The sequence below is a fragment of the Trachymyrmex cornetzi genome, unplaced genomic scaffold (assembly GCF_001594075.2).
Source record: "Trachymyrmex cornetzi isolate Tcor2-1 unplaced genomic scaffold, Tcor1.1 scaffold299, whole genome shotgun sequence".
In the NCBI taxonomy this organism is placed as follows: Eukaryota; Metazoa; Arthropoda; class Insecta; order Hymenoptera; family Formicidae; genus Trachymyrmex; species Trachymyrmex cornetzi.
In genome coordinates, this window is record NW_017297680.1 from 2138556 (window position 1) to 2161004 (window position 22449).

The 22449-nt window shown below is 38.2% G+C and overlaps 1 protein-coding gene across 1 annotated transcript in view; it reads right to left on the reverse strand.

The window, feature by feature from the left end:
• Positions 1-22047, reverse strand: part of siz (Brefeldin-resistant Arf-GEF family protein schizo) — a 56819-nt gene extending 34772 nt beyond the window's left edge. The window contains exon 1 of the mRNA XM_018509345.1: positions 21515-22047. Coding sequence (XP_018364847.1) covers positions 21515-21759 — 245 coding nt within the window. The 5' untranslated portion in view covers positions 21760-22047. The remainder of the gene's footprint in view (positions 1-21514) is intronic.
• Between the last annotated feature and the right edge of the window lie 402 nt (positions 22048-22449).

Sequence of the window (22449 nt, forward strand, 5' to 3'; positions counted from 1 at the left end):
TAGCTACGCTAGAACTTACTCACTTCAAAACATTTTACAATCTGCATTATAATTTTTACTACATTATTTATAAAAAGTCTCTTGTATATTTCAAAAAATCTATCGTTACTGATAATATTTCATTATTGTCAAGCTTATTACCAAACATGATAAAATTTGTAATGAATTTTGCGGTAAAAAATAACGAAAAATTCTCTCCGTGTGGTGCTTTAAAAATGTCTGTCCATTTTTTATGGTTGTGTCTATGGAGATTTTTGACCAGCATCTCATAAGCTACAAAATATCACAATTCAAACGATTTGACTGAAACCACTTTCTCCTATGATTAGTACAGAATCTTTTATGTCAAACATGACGGAAAAGAGATCGATATCAAAGCTATTTATGAGCGAACATTCCTATCGTTGCTACATATATTTTTAAAATTCTCAGAAAATGGAAACTCAGATTACGATATACACTGCAACACGGTTGATAACGATAAGCCCAACGTTTTCAGCTGATTACGCCCACAGGTTTCCTCCCACTGTTCGGCGCAATCCGAGTTGTTATCGAAGCGAGCGAAGATTCCGGAACAATACTTTCCCCAAAGCATGACTACATTTATTTTTATCTCTCTGTCACCGAACCGTTATCGGCCACTCTACGACGGTAACGAAGCGGGCAATCAACAATAGATCTTCATGTACGAACACCATATCATGCGTGCGTATACCGTGACGATGTGCGTGATGTATATGGCGACCACATGGGGATGTATATCCTCCTCGTCGAAGCCGTAAAGTTCAAACCGATCGATATGTTCCGAAAGCTCCGCACCCATAAAGCGCCTCGCATATCCGGTGTCTTGTGCGCGAATGTAAGCGATACAAAAGAAACGTCAAAAAAAAATAAATAAAGAAGAAAGAAGAGAACATCAACATAAATGCGAGTATCAGCGGCAATAAATTTTCTCGCCTCTCGACGTGCTCTCGTTCTATTTCACACGCTGAAGCGAAAATTTCACGTTACCGTTAAATATTTTACGTGCGTTGTGGTCAGTCACGGGTAACACCCATCAGTCTGATTTATTCCCGCGAATTTCTGCCATTCTAGAAATTCAGGATTCGGGGTGATCGACCGTGATCGTGTATTAACGCGGGACACCCGTCAAGTTTTGTCAAATCGAGAAATTCCAGATGTGATAAATGGCAGTGTCCATGGCTGTCGTTAATTAGATGAGTCATTTCGATCGAAATTAGCAAAACGTGACGGAATAAGGGCACGTGAGACCGCCGCGCCGGGTCGTTATTAAGGAGGGTTGCTGCCAGCCACCACCACCAATCGGAGGTAATGGTGAATGATTCAGAAGGGTGGAATCGTAGGGTGCGTAGGGGTCGACGAAACAAACAGCAAAAATCAATAGCACAGTAACCGAAACAACGCCGGTTGCCGAGACCGTCGTCCTTCTGTTACCTTCAAGCTCGGATTTTTATTTTCTGATTAATTCTTGTCATTTAGACTTAGATCTTTTTTATTTGCTAATTAACTTATGGTTAAGTTTAATCTGATGATAACATTTTCCTGTCTATAGTTAATCATTAAACTGATGCTTTTGTAGTGAATAACTTTTAAAGTCATAACTGCAAAACCATTATAGTTTTATGATTATATAATCACAGCTAGAAAATCACAATTTTTACATTATTGTCAAGTGAGACTAAGTCTAAACTATAAGTTAATTAGATAAAACTGGACTACACTTAACTTGATGATAATGTAAAAATTATGTTCTTCTAGCTAAGATTAATCGCTAAATTGATGGTTTTGTACTTTAAAAGTGTACTCGCTATAAAACTATTAGTTTAATAATTAACCATAGCTAGAAAAATACAATTTTTACATTATCAAGTTAAATCTAATCACAATGCAGAAAATGAAGACTAAGGTCTGATTCACACTTGTATTATTTCCGACAGGAGAGAAAATTCGGATTGCGCTTCATCAATCGACTAGCTTCTTCTCGGAGATATTTCCAAGTTTAATTCAAGAGCGAATCGTCGGAATATCAAAGAGCCGTTTCTATCGCGAGTAACGAAATTCACAGACACGCACGCCATATTCCGGAAAATCCAAAGGTACTTATATTGACATTGGCCCTTTTTCACGACAATCCAATTATTTTATCCAATCGTGCTGGAACTTCGGGACACCGGAAAACTGGCACGGACTCAAGTTTCACTCGGCGCGCAGTTCCGTAGAGAGGCACTTACGAAAGATTTGTCACTTAGATTTCGTTAAAACGAGCAGCAGCTCGATTGAATTATGGTTGATTTTATTTCTTTACGCTCGGGATTTTTCTTCCGGCAGCGAAAGAACCTCGTCGTTCGTTCTATATTTAAACCAATTTTTTTTTTCCAATATTTATTTTAAGCCGAAGAACGAAACGAATACATCTGCAACGTGCGCTGTTGATTGTCTTGGAAAGTTCACGTGCATTAATACGTGATAAACAAGTCAAGTAGCAAAAACACCGGCGGATGCACAGACAATTTGGCAATATGGCGACGGCAAATGGTCGCGTGACCATTTGTGGTTCACGCTCGACCCACGTAGAGGCTCGCCTTGATCGGCCGTTCCCTGGGCGCTGATCTTACCCACGTGCCCGTAAAACGCGTAGGAGTAAATAATGTCGTTAAACTATAATGTAATCCACCTTAAGATACGTGCGCGTAATAAGCGAACTCGAGAGAGAAAAAAAAAGTATATAATTTTAATGAGCCATCAAATGGAATATACGGTTTCTCGTGGAAACGCGTAGAAAGTACGGCTATCTCTTCGCAGAACGCCCACTTGACAGCAGACCGAGAATCTCATGTAAAATTCCGTGGTGTATCGACAGTGATTTTAACGCGTTCATATTGCTGACGCGTTCGTCGTAATCCGCGATAAAGCCTCTGTCGAAACGTACTTGGCAATGTGTGCGCGTGTAATAAATCATCTATGTGCTCTTCCGCAGATGGCCTTTTACGAGATGGAAAAAAAGCAATCAAGATTAATTCTATCTCGAATGTTGCAAATATCGAGCGATCGGAAGCACCGGAATATCAGAGCTGACGAAGCGAACATACGATAAAGTAAACGTCCCGTGTAACTATATCCGGACACTTACACAAAGTTTATATAGCATATTTAAAGCATTTGAGATTAATAATAATCTAAATGAATAAATATTCTTCACAATAAATAAAATTACTTGTAGATTTGATATGATTCTTATTAATATCTGATTATTAATATTCTTATAGAGATGCTTATTAGTATCAATTATTAAATTGCTTGTCAATTTGATAAAAGTGATATTACTATACTCTGGTTCTTCTCATGATTACATTTCAAAACCAAAAAAGGTTTCGACGCGCAGTTTACAGAATCAGATACATGTATGTATATAAATTCACATAGAAATATTTAAGGATCCATTTTATCTTGCTGGGGTTAAGAAATTGAAAAAAATTTCTTTTTATAATTTGATAGCCCCAAGTGTGTAGAATATTGTGTTGAAACCTTAACGTGGCAAATATAGGCGTAAATAATAAAAAAAAGTAAACTTAAAACTTTAAACGTCTTTTTCTCGAAACAACATTTTGCGATCTAACCGAAGGGATAGAGTAAAAACTATTGAACGTATCGCATTCAAATTTTCCACGATTGTAAAGCATATTTTTTCTATTAGATTAACTATAATTATATCCATATCAATGATACTTTTCTTTATCGCAAAAATAAGAGCACAATTTAAGGTAAAAAATCAAACTTTTTTTCAAATAACCGCCATTTTGTTAATTTTTATCTAAAGTCAATTATCATAGTCTATCCAGTAAAGACATTCTTTCGTTTTTTGAATTCTTTCAGATAACTGGTGCGACCTGCAGTACTTCCGTTCTGACGCCATGTTCAAGTCGGAGAGGCTTCTTTCCCGAAACTTCGTGTAGACTAACAGTCGACGCATTGAATTCATAAACTTTAAAATTAAAGAAAAAAGTATAACAAATAACATATGAAAACAATGAAATATATATCTTCATTACTTTTCCCGAAAAAATTGTCAAAAATCGCCTTCTTTTTTTCAAGTCACAAAGTAGAATGGACCCTTAAGCACTAAAAGATTCGTTCTAACCAAATATTTTAATTATATTTATTCTTCTCGGTCCAAATTCGTATCATATTGTTAAACAAATAAAGTTTTGTGTAAATATCCGGACATAGGTAACATGTCCGGTCGCTCTCAGAGATTGCTGGGATGTTTAGTTTAACAAGCTGGCATATCTCGGAGCCACGAAGGGAACGCGATATAAGCCTTCGTTCGTCGCCAACGATCTCCGCGGGAAAGGCGATATAACGTCTGAAAAATGCAAGATTGTCATTTGCGAAATAAGGTCACCGTGTTACATGCACGCCGCATAATTGCAACACAGTGCAGCACGTGGCGGGGTCGGTTCGCGTATACGTCGATTTTATCCGTAGTTGCACGAGCCTCCGTCGGTTCAGTACTTAACATTCCAACCGCAAGGTCGCACCACCATTCACAAACCGACCGCTCTGGAAAACGTTACCGTGCAAATCTGCATCTGCATCACCAAGCTCTCTACTAGCCGCACGGCGCACTCCGCGCACTCCCGCGGTGCGTGCGTGCGTGCGTGCGTGCATGCGTGCGTTGCGTGCATTGCGTGCGCTGCGTGGGCGACGAGGGTGCGCTCACACAGCCTGAATGGCTATTTATTTTCCCAGATATGCGTATCGCTAACGCGCGCGATTAACATCAGCATGCAGCTCGTGGAAAATCAAGCGTAAATAAATCGCTCGATGAGCGACAGTAATGAATGGCGAAAATATCAGAGATTAAGGGTGGCTCGTAAATAACCGCGAGAGAGCAGAAGATTATTAATATTACGTTATAAACTCTCTCGTGGGTATATCTACCTGTGACGATACACTATCGCTCGGAAGCGTCGAGGCAACTTTCGATCGTGAGATCGAAGTCTATCGTGCTGTGGAAGGGACTATGACGCACAGTCGTTGCACTCGTTATGTCACACACGTATACGGGGGTATGACGGTGGGCACGCGCGTGTCGCGTGTGCAAACCGTGTATACAGACGCGTATGAACATTCGCGCGCTCGCGAGAGACAATCAGACGAGACCAGAGTCGAAGCACAAATTTCGCCTTCGGAGAAACGGAAGAAAATGAGTGGCGACGAGGGGGAGGGTGAGGAGGGGATGAAGGGCAAAGGGGTGGAGACGCGTCGCCGGCGCCGTTTTTCCGCGGTGCGCGTGAATAGGGAAAGTGCGACGTGAATCGTTAGAGATGTACTGGCGGAGACGCGATATAAAAGGGACGCGAGAAGGCGTCGGGACGCCCGGCGTTCGCCGAGTCTGCGCCGTCACGACGACGTCCCTTTGTCCCCACGAATCTCTCATCCTAGCTTCTTCTCTTCCCTTCTTTCTCCTCAGCCCTTTCTCCGTCTTTCTCCCTCCTCTTCCTTGCACGCTCGCGGTCTTTCTCGCGTCGCGACGCCGACGTCCGCGTCGCTCTATTGCTCTCTTTCCGTACGAGAGAGCTACGCCTCCTGCACGAGAGGATGAAAACGGTAGACCTTCTCCCCGCACCCCTCGCGAGGCACGATTGTCACCCCTGAAAGACTCCCGGGCGCATTAATTGCTAGCTAGACGATCCTATCGGAGCGAATTGTAAGACCAATCACGGTGTTCATCGAGCACAAAAGCGAGAATCGGAAAAGCACATAGATTCGATGAATCCTTTATCTTCGATACTACATTGCGATAAGCTACGACAAAGAATCGAAAAGCGACCGAGGTACGAGAAAATGCAGATGGCAGAGATAAAAACGTAAACCCGTGCACCACACGCGCGTAAAAATTTTGCATAATTCGCGTATTCTTTGCAGAGCGACGCGAATTTGAGAATTTTGTCCGCTGCATTTCCATGAAAAAAAAAAAAAGAAAAAGGAAAAGAAAGAGATCGACAATCCTCGACATTTGCGTGACCAAGGACATTAAAGTACTCGCGTAATTACAACGTCGCTATGGAGAGGACACTCTACCCTTCTCACGACCTTTTTCTCCCTCGTCCGTTTCAACCCTGTACAATTCTCAAATTCAAAAGCAACCGCGTCATTTCTGGTGCAACTACAGTAATTTCTGTTCATGTTGAATAAAGGCAAATGAATTGTTAGTTGCTGTTGCTAGAGATAAATGCGGCACCGGGAAACGCAAAGCTGACGTAAACAGAAAATAGAAATAACACGAAGTATTAAAATACCAAAAGCTTAAAGAATGCGTTTGATCGTATTGAAGTTGGTTTAAACAAAAAAAAAAAAAAAACAATTTTCAAGTACTCAACGTGAAAGACGAAAAATGAATGACTAAGTAAACAATATTAAATTAAAATCGACCATAAAATATTCAACAAAAATAAGTGAAGAAATCCTTATCTGATCTTGTGAGACTTGCTGCCTATTTTTGTGTAAATTTTACAATTTCCAGTTCAAATAAACTGCGCGTCGATTATTTGTCGATCTTGAAACGCAATTCTAAATGGAAGCTGGGAGTACATAATATTACAAGTTAAATTGGCAAGCAATTTAACATTATTGATGTTAATGATCGTCTTTAAAACATTATAAAACTTTTATTATAATAAGCAACTTTAAAACATTATGAAACTTTTATTATATAAAAGTTTTATAATGTTTTGAAGACGCTTATTATACCTATAACTTTTGTTGTATAAAAGTGATACAGAGAAAATATCATCTCAGCCGGCCAAAAAGCTTACTTTGACAGAATATGGCCTGCCTTCTTTCACTTATATGTAAATAAACTTTTTATAAATTAAATCTTATTAGTCAAACAGATATCAAATAATACAAAATTTTTATTGACCTACTTCATGAATATAATAACAATACTTGTACAATATTTTTATGTAATAGACTTTATAGATGTTGAGTGCTCGATATTAACAAACTTCTTACAATGTTGTTAACGAAGCGAAGCAGATCACATAGGAAAATATCGATTTTACAGTATGTTAATGAAACTACAAGAATTGTTTTACGCGTTCCATTCAACAACTTTGCTCAACTTGCAGATAGAAATCTTTCAACGCCTTAGTTCTGTGTGTATTGTATAAATGATACGCTCGTGTGAGTCTCTCTCTTTGCTGCAGAGTATAACTGGCGTGTTATAACAATAAACCAGACGCCGACGCCTAATACGACGGCAATAGCCGGCAGAGAATCTGGTGATTTATCACACTTGTCTCTTAGTTTCGTGTATCGCGCTACTATTTCGTGTCAATAGTCCCCGAGTTTGACGCATCATAAATTACAGGGTGTTTGCCGTCGATAGGCGTGGTTAGTGTACGTGACGGTACTTCTTGTCACAAATCATAACAATCCTTCTTTATAAAAGAGCTTTATTGTGTCACGAACACTTCTTCAAAGTAATAAAAGGAACGAGCGAATCGCTCTTCAGAAGTATAGATAAGTAACACAATATTATTTCTTAGTTAATTATTTAGATAAACTTTAATAGAGATAAAGAAGAAGTTAACAAGTTATCGACAATGACAAAATACTAAGGCCCGATTTTTCTTTTTCTGGTTAACTTATGATTAGACCTGATAACAATGTAAAAGTTGTATTTTTCTAGCTATGGTTAATAAAAAAAAAAACCAATCGTTTCGTAGAATAATTTTCAAAGTTACCATAAAATCATGAGTTAGTAATTATAGCTAAAAAAAAACACAATTTTTACATATTATTAGGCTCATTTTTATAATAAGTGGTTACCTAAAGATTAAAGGTTACCAAGAAGTTCATGACTGAGTTTCATTATGTGAATCTCTTGATGACCTTTAGGTAACCATATATTATAAAAACTGGTCTAAGTGAGATTAAGTCTAAATTACAAATTAATCAAAAAAATGATAGAACAGGCTTAATTAAGATTTTCATGAAGAGAAATGCACATATAAATTGTCCACAGAGAACGTTATCTCCCAAACACCTCGTACTTCGTAGAGTTGACATACTTGTCGTACGATTTCGTGCGTTCGATTGATTGCACTAGGAGAGATTGGAGAGATACTTCGTGTCCTTATAAGTGCTTATCAACCGGTCGTCTTGAAGTGCTCGCTACCGAACTCGGTTAGAACGTCCCAGATTCGCGCACTAATGTATCCGTCCTGTCGCTATACCCAACCGAGCCAAAATACTTTCAATCACTAATCGATAGCAGCAGCCCCGATGCAATATTTCGGCCAAGCGGCAAACGCTTTGATACTGCGATCCATTTAGTCCACGCCCGTGCGCGCGCGCGCGTATCTACAATATGATACACCAGGGCTGTTAACCGCCCCATGTAACCGAGCTCTATGTAGTACAAGAGAACCCACCCAGTGGATATTACCCACTATGTACTACGAAATAAGAGTAACGCGGTTAAGCTCACTGTGCTTGACCGTGATTCTCTGCACGAGGAAAAATTTAATTAATGTCGAGCGAGCGTCTCGTGACAATACCCAAGACTCGCCGCAGCGAGAGACTCGTAGTGCACATTTTTCAAGCCCGTACACCACCGATAGCTATATAAACGTGGAAAAGGAGTGGTTAGACAGAAAATAAGGAGGCCATTTATTTATGAAGAATATGTAGTTGATGCTCTTTTTCATATCAATTTAAATTCAAGAGCCCCATAAATACAACAACCATGGCAATGTTCTGTATAATGCAATATATAGAGATCCTCTAATTAGGACTTGAATACGAGCTGCGTTTTGTATGCAAGAGATCTCTAGTTTTATTAAAACCACGCGAGAGAGGACATACATTTACTATTTCTTTTTCTTTCTGTTTCGTATATTTTTTCTTATCTCTTTCTCTCTCTCTTAGGAGTTGTTAAAATAAAATTGGCCAATCAAAAGTAACTGTTTTATGTCTTGACTGATTAGAAAGTCTCTAATGTAACAATACATGGAAAGATTTTGCTGAAATATCTAAAAATTTATCATACACATCTGAAAATAATTATGTTGGATCATCAACATAATTATGTAGAATGCTTGAAGGTTTATGACAATGTTGTAAAAAATTTTAACACGCTAATAGCAATTAGTTTATATAAGCATCCAACAAATTATTTTCAGATCTGTATTTAGTTAAATTTTGTGATTCATTAAATTTTTTAACGACTTCACAATAAAACCGTGTTCTTTCCACGTATAAATGTAATATGTAATATCTATCCTTCCCGCAGGGAAGACCGTATCGGGATCTGGTGTTATTATAAAGTCTAGTATTGTGTAGACGTGCGTGTGAAATTTAGTCAGAAAGGGGGACCGAAAAGCAACGAATCGTGCTCCATTTCCATATTTAAATCACCGTCCATCTCAGACACTCGACAAGACGCGTCGTAACACCGTATAGTTACGTGGCAGCCGGGAAATCGCATAAAGCGGTCCATTCCGATTGTCAGCCGCTATTTTGCCATTCCTCTCGCAGCAATATCGCATGATGATAACTACATTGCGCTACGCTACGCCACGCACGGATTACGCAGAGAACGCGGACAGTGACGTGAAAATTCCCTACGTGTCGGAATCCCTAACATGGTTGGTTCCGCGTCTCGCGCACAATTCGCATTTTTCGTCCTTCATGCATCGATTCGCGCAGCCCGCTTCCGTTTATCGGCCATTCAGAGAGATACCCCGACGAGTTTCGATCGGCACGCGCACGTTTTATCTGTCTAGATGTGGGCGCGTGTCTACGACTGGCTGAAGAGCCATAAGCTTGTTCCTCGCGAGTACAAAGGGCCCTAGGAGAGTTTAAAAGTAGTCACGGGAAAGCTTTAGATTTAGACTCCATTCCGTGTGGTCTATACCGGCTAACTATAGAAGCGCATATAAGTGGATCATTTACGGAGTCCATAAAGAGAAAAAGAGAGAGCTCGCGGAGCTCCGATCTTTTGGAGGACATTCGATCCTATTCCTCGGGTATAAATAGCAATACCGAATACGGAAAAACTTTTGCAAAACGAGAACGAGCTTCCCTTGAACTCTCCGATTCGTTCATGCGGCACGTTTAACTCGTATGATTCTTGTTATAAAGGGTTAACTGAGCGCCACTGGACAACTTCAAGGCGACGATTTCACGTACACACACATAGCGCGTGATGCGCATCATGCATCGTTTTGCACGCACACGACGTGAGGATGCGGTAGTGACAGTAACGGCAGTGACGCTCCGTCAATACGAACAACAGCCTTGGCCGAAATGCCGAACCTGTTTATCTGGTAATGCGATTTATACCACGCCTACCGTACTAATGCTCGCTGAGAATTGCCAATTTCTCGTTAAACCGAGATTTCTTTCCGTCTGACCATATTCGTAGAACTAGCTTAGTTGATTTACCATCAGCTAGTTTTCTTAAAAACCGGAGAATTACGATTTCTATATAATTCTATGAATAATTACGATAATTTTATCCGTTACCGTTAAACGATTAACGCCTCTTTGGTCTCTAAAGATTTTTTGATTATTTTATCGGGAAGTCTCTGGAACTAAATTAAATTTGACAGAACTTTGAGTAGAATTAACTCTTTTTTTATAATAAATTAACTTTTTAAATGTCTATGGATGCATACAAATTTCATAGAATCGATAAGGAGGGAGATTACGACGTGATTATTGCGGAGCGTGAAAAAGTTTTGTTAATTAAGATTAAAAGATCTCAAAGGAGAGACGACAAGCAATAACGTTGCATTTAAAGCTTTACATATATTCTGCAAATAGGAGATTTCAGACAAGTAGAGTGCAATACTTTGTCGCGTGCGGCAGTGAAGTGGGATTAAAAGTCCAAAGTCCTCCTTGCAGTGGTCCACAGGGAAATAAACTATTTTCGTCGTCGCATCGGAGAAGCGAAAGAGAGAAAACAGAAGGAGAAACACGCGATCCTCTCACCAGGCGATGACAACAAAAACATCACATTCTCTTTCTGTAGTTCTCCTACGTATATTATACGCATTGCATTAATGATTAGTAGTTTTGCAATCATCGATGCTAATCGGCGCCAATTAGTCGCGCAAGAGACGTAGCTAAACGTTCCGTTGGAGACTCGAAATCGAACTTTGAAACCGCCATGGCAGCCTTGCCCACATCCGATAAAGGTAATCAAGTGTCAATCGGTGCTTAAATGTTGCTCAATGAAGGCAAAAAGAGAAGTAGAGCTACTCTCGTAGGATGCAATTAGCATTGAAGGACATCGCAACGAAGAGTCGTGACTTCAGAGATGCAATCATACGATTATATATTAAATATTCTCAAAGTGTCCTTTCTGTCAATGCAAAATTTTTTATCTTTTCACCACCATGTTTTCCATCAAAAATGTAAAGGTAAAAACAAGATAAAGTCTATAAAAAATACTTTTTATTGTATAAAGGGTTTTTTGAAGCGTTATAACGAAATTGGTAACAAAAATATAAACATTTGTATTGTTTAAAACTCGATATGGGTTGACAGAAGGATCAAATAATCATAGACTGAACGTTGTTAAAGCAGTTTAATTGGAGTAATAATAAAATAATTAAAGAAATTAAAGCTTAAGTACTTGGAAAGTTCATAATTTGTCGCCAGGGAAGGAAGATGTTCCTTTCGGGAAAATGTACGACTGTCTTCAGGAAATATCACGAGAATAGATGTAGGAAAAAAAGTTTGTTACCGTTTAGTAAGGCTCGAGAGGGTTTTGGATGTCGAGAGCTTTAACATGTTCGTGCCAGATGTAAGAGAGGACACAAGAGCGTTAGGAGACAGAATGTTTGCCGCTTCTTGGAAGCATAAATCTCTTTTCGACCGTGTATTACGTTTTTCCGAGCCGTGACCAAGTCAATTTTTTGCCGCAGATGAGGAAACGTATGGCCGTTAGCATGATCACACATCAAATATGAAAAACCGCCGAAGAGGCGTTTAATCTTTAAAGAGCATGCAGTTTTCTCGTGTACACAGAAAAATATCGTTCTACTGCTAAGAAAAGTGATTACGCAGTTTATTTTTTTCCTTTTAAGTAACGATTATCTTTAACAAAGAAAATTTTTTTGATAATAATCTTAAAATATATTTATTACGAATTTTAAAAAACTATTATTATAATACTTGAAACAAGAATTTATTTTCTTTTGAAGAATATCATAAAATTGACCGAAAAAGCGACTTTTTTAAATAATAGGCAAATCGAATTTGTTTTAATTTAATTGAGGTATATATTAAGTGTACCGATATTGAGAATATATTTTTAATAAATTCGATACTTTTGATAAACTTATAGTAAATTTGCGGATATATGAACATTTGAAATACTTGAAACAGATAATTATTTAAATTATTATTTGCGTGCACGGTAGTGTGCATTTTTCTGTGTGTGGCAAGTCCAAAATGGACAAGACGTCATCTACTTGTACGCAAAAAAAACATTTTGTAGCTCCAGCTAGAATTATCGCTATTTTTTGATCTGATAGAAAATTTTTATCATACACGTAAAATTTATAGTACAATATTTTAATAATAGGTATATAAAAATTTAGGTCTCATAATCAAATATGAATCATTGCTAAATATAAATCATCTGATCGAACGTTACAGAGAGACTTTCTTGATAAATTTTATAACATGATTCAGATATCAATTCTGTCTCTGCCATTTATATTGATTAGATACAAACGAGAAAAATTAGCTAAAACGGATAAACTAGCACTGCGATATCCTGTTAAACCTATAATGTCAAATTTAACCTGATTTAAGTCGCCATTATTTCTACTCAATGTATCGTCATTTTATTACTAAATCAATAGTTAATTTGGCAATATACAGTCAATTTAACGCTATATCATGTCAAACTGACACTATACAATTTTAAATTTAATTACTGTTTCACTATAAAATAACGATATATTGAGTAGGAACAGTGGCAACTTAAATTAGATTAAATTTGATATTATAGATTCAGTGTAGTCATTTATCTCTCTCTCTCCCTCCCTCCCTCTCTCTCTCTCTCTCTATTTTAGCTAATTGTCTTGTATCTTATACATAATTTTTTATAATCGCAAGATCATTTTTTTCAGTGTGAGCAATTCTTTGGCGTAAAAAAAATCGCATCTACATAACTTTTGTGAAATTAATTAATTAATCAATTAAACAACTCGAACTGTCACTTGATAGTATTTATAAGTCTGCTCACTGTTACGTAACTCAAATACATTATGAAATAATCATAATTATTTATATCTTTTTTCTTTCTCTTACAAAAAAAAAACGGATAGAAACTGCATATCTTTTCATTTTATATAATTTCAACCTTGATAAGAGTTGACGTCAAACGCGAAAGGGAGGACTCAGTTAAAGGAGGCATTCGAAGCAAACTGTTTGCACAGCTGATGAAGTTAAGAGTAAAATGCGTAAAAAGAACATAATGACGTTAGAGAAATTAATTACTTATCGCATTTTGGAGAGATCTCTTTCGCGTGCGAGAACGCGCGTTTGATAACGGCGTGAATGTCTGAAATTCGTCTAATCCTCCCGACATCCGCGGACGCAATAAATTTCTGAAAACAATGGATACGCCGGATGCGTCGCGAGTGACCGCGAATCTGTGTCAAATATCTCTCAACCTCCCAATCGTGGCAAACTATGTTGCGGGATATATTTGGCGTGACCGGTCGACCTCGCCTCCTTGTAACGATGTAATCGAACGATCTCTTTTTACGGACAAAAATACACTATTAAATATTGTGCGAGAGATTCTCTTCTATTTTTATACGTTTTCGGAGCATCGTTGGAAAATTTATCACATTTCATGTATTCCAACATTCATTTAAATTTACGTGTCAATTTAAGATGAATACCTACGTTAGAAAGTAACGTAAATATTATTTTAAAAAATAAACACAAGAAAGGTAATACTGACACAGTAAACAAATCGTGAAAGCATATTTTTTCAGTAAAATTAACATTTATGGTAAGTTAAAAAGTAACACATATCTTATTTATTCATCTAATTAGAATTTACGTTTTAAAACACATTATTTTTATTTGTTTATTTATTCATAAATTATGTTAATTATAAGACAAAACGTTAAAGAGAAGCCTTTGAGAGCAGGTTGTAAGTGTGTAATTATATATACATTATTATAAGAGATAAATATATATACGTTTCGATCTTAATTTAGATCCTCTTCAGTATAAATAAATATATAAATAAATAAACTTAATATTCACATAGATTAATAATCATAAACATCGTCACGAATATAGCAGTAACAATCGTCAAGAGTAACGATATAAAAGAGTTAAAATGGTCAAGTGTTGACTAGTTCTCACGTTTATTTTAATTATTTGTTTAATTGCAAGAAATATTGAATATCAATTTTTAACATAAACTATTTAAATAACATAATCATATTATATTAACATTCGATGTTAAAAATTTAACACAAAATTTTAATAAGAACTTGAATGGACTGTTTCCAACACAAATACAAAATGTTTTTCACTGTGAGGTCCTCGGTGAGGTCTCAAACAGCACCGACGTCGTCAGAGAAAGAATAAGATCGGCCATGCCGTTCGCGTCACGCGTGTTTGTTCAATTAGCATTTTGCAAGAGAGCGAGGAGGTAGTTTCCACGCACGTCCCGCGATACTACAAAACATTACAATTGGGCGTGCGCGCGGACGCGAGATAAAGAGCTCACACGAGACACGGGAGAAGTTTCCGAAGTTCGGGACGGACCGGTTCTGCAACCCAGATGTATTAAATCACAAGCTTAGTAAAGTTAGACGGTTTCAAAGCGAGATCCCCAGCAGGTCAATAGAATGCTTCAAGGTCACTGCTTTGGGGACTACTTCTTGCTGCCGCGATTATTGAGCGTTTAGATTTTGCGGCCTGTGATTTTTTCCTCGTTTAAAGTCACGCAAACCAAACTCGTCAGCGAAAAAACACGACGCGAAGTATTACAACGGTCACTTTAAAAATATGAAATGGTCGTTAATATTAAAAAATATTACCCTAAAAAGTCTTGTGGCACTAATTGAAATTCTACAAGATTTATGCCCATTTCTACCAATGTAGTTTAATTTTAATCTTGATTCAATTAACTCTTCGTCTCTTTATAGTTCTTAAGAATTCAAGAGATGAAGAGTAAGTTGAAGAGCACATTGAATGAAATTAAAATTAATCTACATAGAAACGAGTCTTAAAGTAGCAGAAAGGTATAAATTAGATACCTATAATTAACTCTTTAACCGTACTGTAATTTTTAGAACGCATTCAGAAAGATAGAGTCGGATTCGACCCAATGTTTTGTGACACAGTATGACCCGGATTTTCATATTTTGGTTAATTTGAGATTTAGACTTAATCTTACCTAACTTGATAATTATGTTTTTAGCTACAACATCCCCCCCTCCCAAACAAATCTAATTATGAAGTAAAATTTCCGGTAATCTCATATTCTAAGCGAAAACTTTTACAGAAAAAGTATCGCTCTTTCAATACAGTAAACTATTCATTAAAAATGTACACCCAAAAAAAAATAATTTTAATATTAGCAGAAACCGCTAAATCTTAGAGGATTTTATTCTTATATACGGCCTCAAGAGGAATCTTCTGAAATCAAGAGGAAAATATGCTAAGCACAATATTCTTACAGTTACAGTACTTTCGTTTTGCATCTGCAGTAAAAATCTTGCTGTTTCTAATATAATTTACTCGTAAGAGGACACTCCGCTTTCAGTAAATATTCCTCTTCATACAAGAGGAAAACTGTTAGAATAATCTCCAATACATTTTTGATGAATAGTCCAGTGCATTGGAAGAGGAATACTCTTTCTGTAAAAGTTTCTGCTTAGAATATGAGGTTACCGGAAATTTCACTTTACAATTAGATTATCTTTTTTTGAGTGTATTAGATATTATTCTATAACAATTTTCCTCTTGTATTAAGAGGAATATATTTACTTAAAGGGCGGAGTGCCCTCTTACAAGTAAATTTATATTAGGAACACACACAGCAATTTTAATGATTAATATTTCAGGCTCGCGGGGCAGAGTGATGCTTACTTTTGCCAGATTCCTTTGTTTTATGAAAAAACACATCAAATAAGCCTAATTTCATTGATTTGTGAAGTAGCAGGGGCTAAATTGAATTATTATCTTTTTTTTTTCTTGTTAAACCCTTATTTTTACGCGAAAAATCAATAAAATTAGGCTTACTCGACGTGTTTTTTCACAAAATGAAGGAATTTAACAGAAAAAAACGTCACTCTGCTCCGCGAGTTTGAGATATTAATCTTACGACTATTCAGGTTCAAGAAATCTGTCACAACTTGGTGCTGACTAGTATCGTGCTGCTACCGAGGACAATTGCTTCTCGACAGGAAGAACGGCAACAAAGATGGGATAGACTGGGGAAGGAAAACACTAGAACACAAACAGCACAGTCAAAGCCGGCCACACTTACGCTCAAAAATAAAACATGCAACACTCAGATCGCAGCGAGACGAAACACGTCCGCCACGATCGAACGATCTCTCGAGACTGAGGACAATCGCTTTGTTATTATCATTTCCTAAATAAATTAATAAATACCAGCGTATTATTTCATTTCCATAAAATCTCCTCAAATATTAATAATATTAAACTGTAAACAAAGGCATGAAATTAAGAATGATTACAGTAGTAGGAGGTATAACGTTGGCAATGACTCGATCACAAGCATGCGATTAGTAATAAGTATATTAGGCTACCGTTCTACGAACCATAGGTTCAAATCTTACCGGCGATGCGATGCGTTTTCAATAATTAATTGTAGTTAATAAAACAGAAAATATAGGTATGCGAACAGGTAAATATAAATTGAACTGATAAAATAAAAAGTAATAAAAACGGAAAAAAAAAATTATTTTTGTTAGTCACATGTCAACAAAATGAATAATATATATTTTTATTTATTTCTGCAAAACCATTCTTTCCGTGTAGGAATCCGGCTAGTAAATCCGATTCAATTTCTACAAATTTTCCTGACCCGCGGTATTCTTTTTAAAAGTGGGACATTTCCCAATCGGATTATAACGAGATTTTCTAATCAGATTTAAATAATAACTAGGGAAAATCGATCGGATTTCTACTCAAATTTTAAAGCGAAATTACTTTAATTGTAAGAATATTGTGCTTAAAATATTTTCCGCTTAAATTCAAAGGATTCCTCTTGAGGCCGTATATAAGAATAAAATCCTCTACAATTTAGCGGATTCCGCTAATATAAAAATTATTATTTTGGAGGGGGGATGAGGTAATCACTAAACTGATATTTTTTGTAATGATAATTTTAAAAGTCACTGCAAAACCATCAGTTCAGTGATTAATCTTAACTAAAAAAATTCAACTTTTACATTAAATCTACATGAAAAAAATGGCTTTGCTGTATCTAAAAATTTAGTTAGGTATACCTATATCTGAAAATAACTTTATCGTGTCATCAAAATAATCATGTAAGACACACAAGCTGATTGCTAGAATATAAAACATTTTGCAGCATTGCTGATCATGTTTGAGATTTCTACGATTATTTTGATAATCTAAGAAAATTATTTTTAGGTCTGTAACTAAATTGTTAAATATTTCAACAAATTAAAATCTTCCTTTCCGTGTAACCACAAATTAACTAAGTAAAAATACCTTAAATTTAAATAAATATTTATTTGAATACTGCTAACTAAACATTTACTTACGATAAATAAATATTTACTTAATAAAAAGAAATGATTGTTAAATCAAATTAATGTATTTTGTACCAAATAAATATATTTGTATATTTAATAAATATTTAGTTGGTACTATTCAAATAAATATTTATTGATTGATATTTTTTTTCTCAATGTAGAAGATGAAAAAACTTCCGAGCAGGTTACATAGTAAATCATTATATTCTTTGCCAATATTAAACAAAGATTAAGTGATTCATTACGTTACACTGTGTCATATCTTTTGCTAGAAAACACTTCACATAAATATATAAAACATCAAAAGCAACAGCCATTCGAGAAAGGATTATGTTCCATAAACAATCGAATCGACGAGCGCATCAGAAGAGAAAGATTACGTATCTGTCGCGGAAGAAAAAATCGACAGGAAAGCGCGAAGAATGACGAAGTGCCTGATATACAATTACCAATTATTGTTATTATAGCGTACACCGCGTAACAACACGACTATCGCATTTCTATCCCTCCTACAGGTCTATCTTGTGGGAACGTCTTACGTGTTATGCGCGCACTCTTTTCCAGATGGACGATACGTGCTTGCTTTACCCGGTCGTTGTGTCTACTATAACTCCCTATATACGCGTGTACTCTCACGACAATGCGTTAGGGGAGTACACGCTTATGAATGCAACATACGCATTCGAGTTGTCCTTATTAAGATGTGACGCGGTCTTGCAACGCGGTCTGTTTCCTTCTGACGGGTGTGTACTTGTAACGCTTTTAATTAAGCGCGACGTATCCGCAGAGAGGGACAAATATATCGCGACAACTGTCAACGACAGAACAGAATTTCTATATTGATTTTATTATACTCGAGAGCATATATGGAGCAATGTGATATTAAATTAATTGAAATATTCGCGACAAGTGAATAACACGGTGCGTTTGTGTTGGAAATATTCTTTCCTAGAACCGAGACGGTTAGGAAAGTACGGCTTGAGACTATATTCACCTGGCTGGTGTGTATTAATTAGTGTATTAATTAAACGTCTCGTTCCGGCTCTACTGGTTCCCGTGCTGTCGTTCGACAAATTTCTGTCTCATACCATCGTTGGCGTTTTACAAGGTGGGAAAGGGAACGGGATTTAAACAGGTAGCCGAATAATCGTATTCCGCGACATTTCGTGTTCGCGTTGAATGACTGCGTATCGTATTAACGATTAGACGATTGGTGCAGCCCCCAGTATCTGTAATTTGATGACTCAGACAACACAATGCCAGGTGTATTCTGCCCCTCTTTGTCGTATATTATCAATTTTTATCTAAGCACGCGTTTGCACATTGATAGCGGCGAACAAGCGCGGATCCTCTCTTTTACGTTCGCCTTAATAACTCACGTCATTGTCACGGTTTCATACGCGCGACAGCGTGAACATTCTCTGGGAAACCGTTGACGTAAACGTCAAAGAAACGAAACGCGCGGTTCAATGCTACGACAAATCCATCGCGTCATAGGTATTTTCATAATGTGATATAAGCGAATAGAGCGATGTCTAAAATGCGTTTCGTTGCGTAGAGGCTTAATTCTTTAGATCCATTTTTTTTTTCTTGACAATACAGCCTTGGCCGTAAGTATAAAGCACTCTCAATTTATAGCATTTTCTCGGAAAAGGCGGTAATAACAGCTAAAGGAGAATTAATAAAATATTAAACTGATAATCATTACGTTCCTATAATTCCGAGAGTTTTCGATGCAGCTGTACTTTTGCCATTGTAAAATATTGAAATATAAAAATCGTTAATATATCAAACAAAATATTAAAGCTATTATAAAAATAAATATTATTTCTTAATAAAATTGTTATTTATTTTACGTTAAATGCAGAACGTTTATATCAATTTGTGAGGGTGCTTTATTTATAATCAAGGCTGTATAGTATACCAGAGATATTTGTAATTAGATGATTAAAATAAGTTAAATATGGAAACGAGAGAAACTAAACTTGAGGAGAGCAAATAGATGTTAAAATTATACACTTTAGCTTCAAATGAATGTTGACTTAATGAAATACTACTTCAAGTCTCTCTTATTTACGAAGATGCACGATATTAGAAACTGACATTGTACGATAAACCATCGTTGTAATATTAATAATCTTCTTTCACTTCCGATAAAAAAACATCATGAAATTGATGAAAAGAAACGTCGTCATTCGGTGAATATATGTGATGCGTCATTAATCTTGCATATTAAAAAGCTCGCAACAGATATTTGCAACATTAATTTTATTCGACAGAAATGAAATTCAATCTAAAGAATATACACATCTTTCCATAAGTTCTCATTTTTTCCCCCTAAAATAACCAGAGAGAGAAAAATACGTAAAAGTTAGGTTTCGGCTGTTTTAACTCTTTCGGTTCGTCTGCACTCGGCTACTTGTTGAACCAGGGAGGAAAAGACCGATCGCCAAGAGAAGCAGCTCGCGACGCGCGTGTGGCAACGTCGGTCAGCGTTCGATATAGGCGATCGTAATAGGCGGAAACAACGATGTCGCGATACAAAAGGTTAATCCAACGAGAAACCATCGGTATCTCTCGTTCCGTGCGTACGCCCGCGAATTGCACGCTTTGCATTTCGCGATATCCATCAGACGCGACGGGAAAATTTGCGCGAGAATGCATCCCCGCGATCGCACGCTCGCCGGTGCAATATCAATCCCGCGATGATTGACATCTGATGGCTTTTTCAGAAGGGCGAGAGGACGGCGGAGTGCAGGAAGGGCAAGGCGACGTGATTCGCCCACGAGTCGCACGAGCGAGGGTGAACCACCCCCGGTATATAACTCGATTCACGCTGGATTTTTCTACGGTGGATCGCGTCGAAAACTGGGAAATAACGACGTCGCGAAACGTTGCCGGGATAGATCGGGCCCCGAAAAGTTGCGGGGTGGAAAAAAACAACGCGGCTTAAATGCGCGGGAAAAAAAGGTGGATACGCCCTTTTTCGGTTTCCGCACTTCGCCCACTTCCTCGTTTCCCGTCGCGAAGGCGCAAATAAACGAGAGATGTAAAATACTGTGTACTATAATTGCTTTTTGTACCTCTCATTATTTCATTTGACGGGATAAAAACGTAAGATTTTTTTGTGGCACTTGGCTACTCGCTATGCGCTTTTATCTCGTTTTGAACACGAAGAACGTAAAAGAATGTGAGTGGGAAGGAAGGACAGATCTTTCTCGTGAGTTCTTTGTACCTCCCACATAGGTATTTTTGTTCCTTTCTTCCCGTCTTATCCCAAAACCGCGCGCTACACCGCGCCGTGTTTCAGGTATACACAAAAGGCATGAGAGATACGTCAAAACGACGAGATATCAACGCGTAACGTTATAAAGAAAATATATGAGAAGAGAAAGAAAAGAGCATTTCCACGCTGGCAAAAATGAATTTTTATCGCGATCAAGCCCGTAATTTTCAATTTGCACGGCGTTACACTTTCCGCGCTTAAACAAGGCGTCACGGAGGGAAAAATGCGGAAGGAATTGCAAGAAAACAAAGACAAATGCACGGGGAGTGCGAATCCTCGTTTCAACCTTCTTTCCGGTAGCGATCAAGTGGGAGTGAAGAACAGCGAGAGATCGAGGAGAGACAGGGGACGAGAGTGAGAGGGAAGAGTCTTAAGAGCGGGCGCGCGTAGTGCTTACCTGTCATCGTGCAGCCGTTTGAGGTCGGTCATCTCGCGCTCGAACTTAAACTTCGACACCTCGCAGAGGAGAGCGTCCCGTTCGCCGACGACCTCGGCGAGCTCGCGCTGCAGCCTCTCGATCTCCGCGTACTGGCGGCTGATGAGCTGATTCTTCTCCTCGAGGATGCCTTCGACATCCGGATCTAGGAGGGCGCCCGCCGGCGCCGTCTCACCGCCGACGCTGCCACCGAGTATCGCGCTCATGTCGTTTGTTTACCTTCGTTCTCGCGCTCTCCCGCGCGCCCCGCGTACGAAGTACGAACGTCGCGCGTACGCTGGCGGCTTCTTCGCTCCACGTCGGGGGAGACGTACGACGTCGTCGCCGTCGCCGTCGCCGTCGCCGTCGCCCTCGACACGATCACGCGAGAGAACGCGCGCCCGCCGATTCACGACGGGTTGCCACGAACCCACGTTACTGTCAGCATATTTCAACGGCCGAACGACACGATTAACGAATGTCACTACAGCGCACGAGACGAGGCGAGGCACGCACGATGCGACAGCCCCTCATCGCATACTCGCCATATTGCGAGCGAAGCCGCGGTCGGGTTCCTCCGGTTCCTCGTAGTCGGACCGCGCCGTGTTCGATTCCACTGGTCCGTTGTATCAGGCGCGTCTGCGCGTGCGCGCGTCGCCAGCCGTCGCACACGTGGCGCCATCGCGCGTTCGCGCGCGGTACTGGTCGCTCAATTCGGCAAGTACTCGGTCGGTATGCCATTCTCATGACTAGCGTCGTGATTAAGGGGATCCTAAAGTCCTGTATTACCGACTAAAATACGTACAATTTTTGTATTGCGAATACTCTGTTTCTCTTTCACGGATTCGAAAATCCTTTTCCAGGATTAAAGTATACGCATTAATACGTGACTGTGAATTGGAGTCTACGCTGAGAAT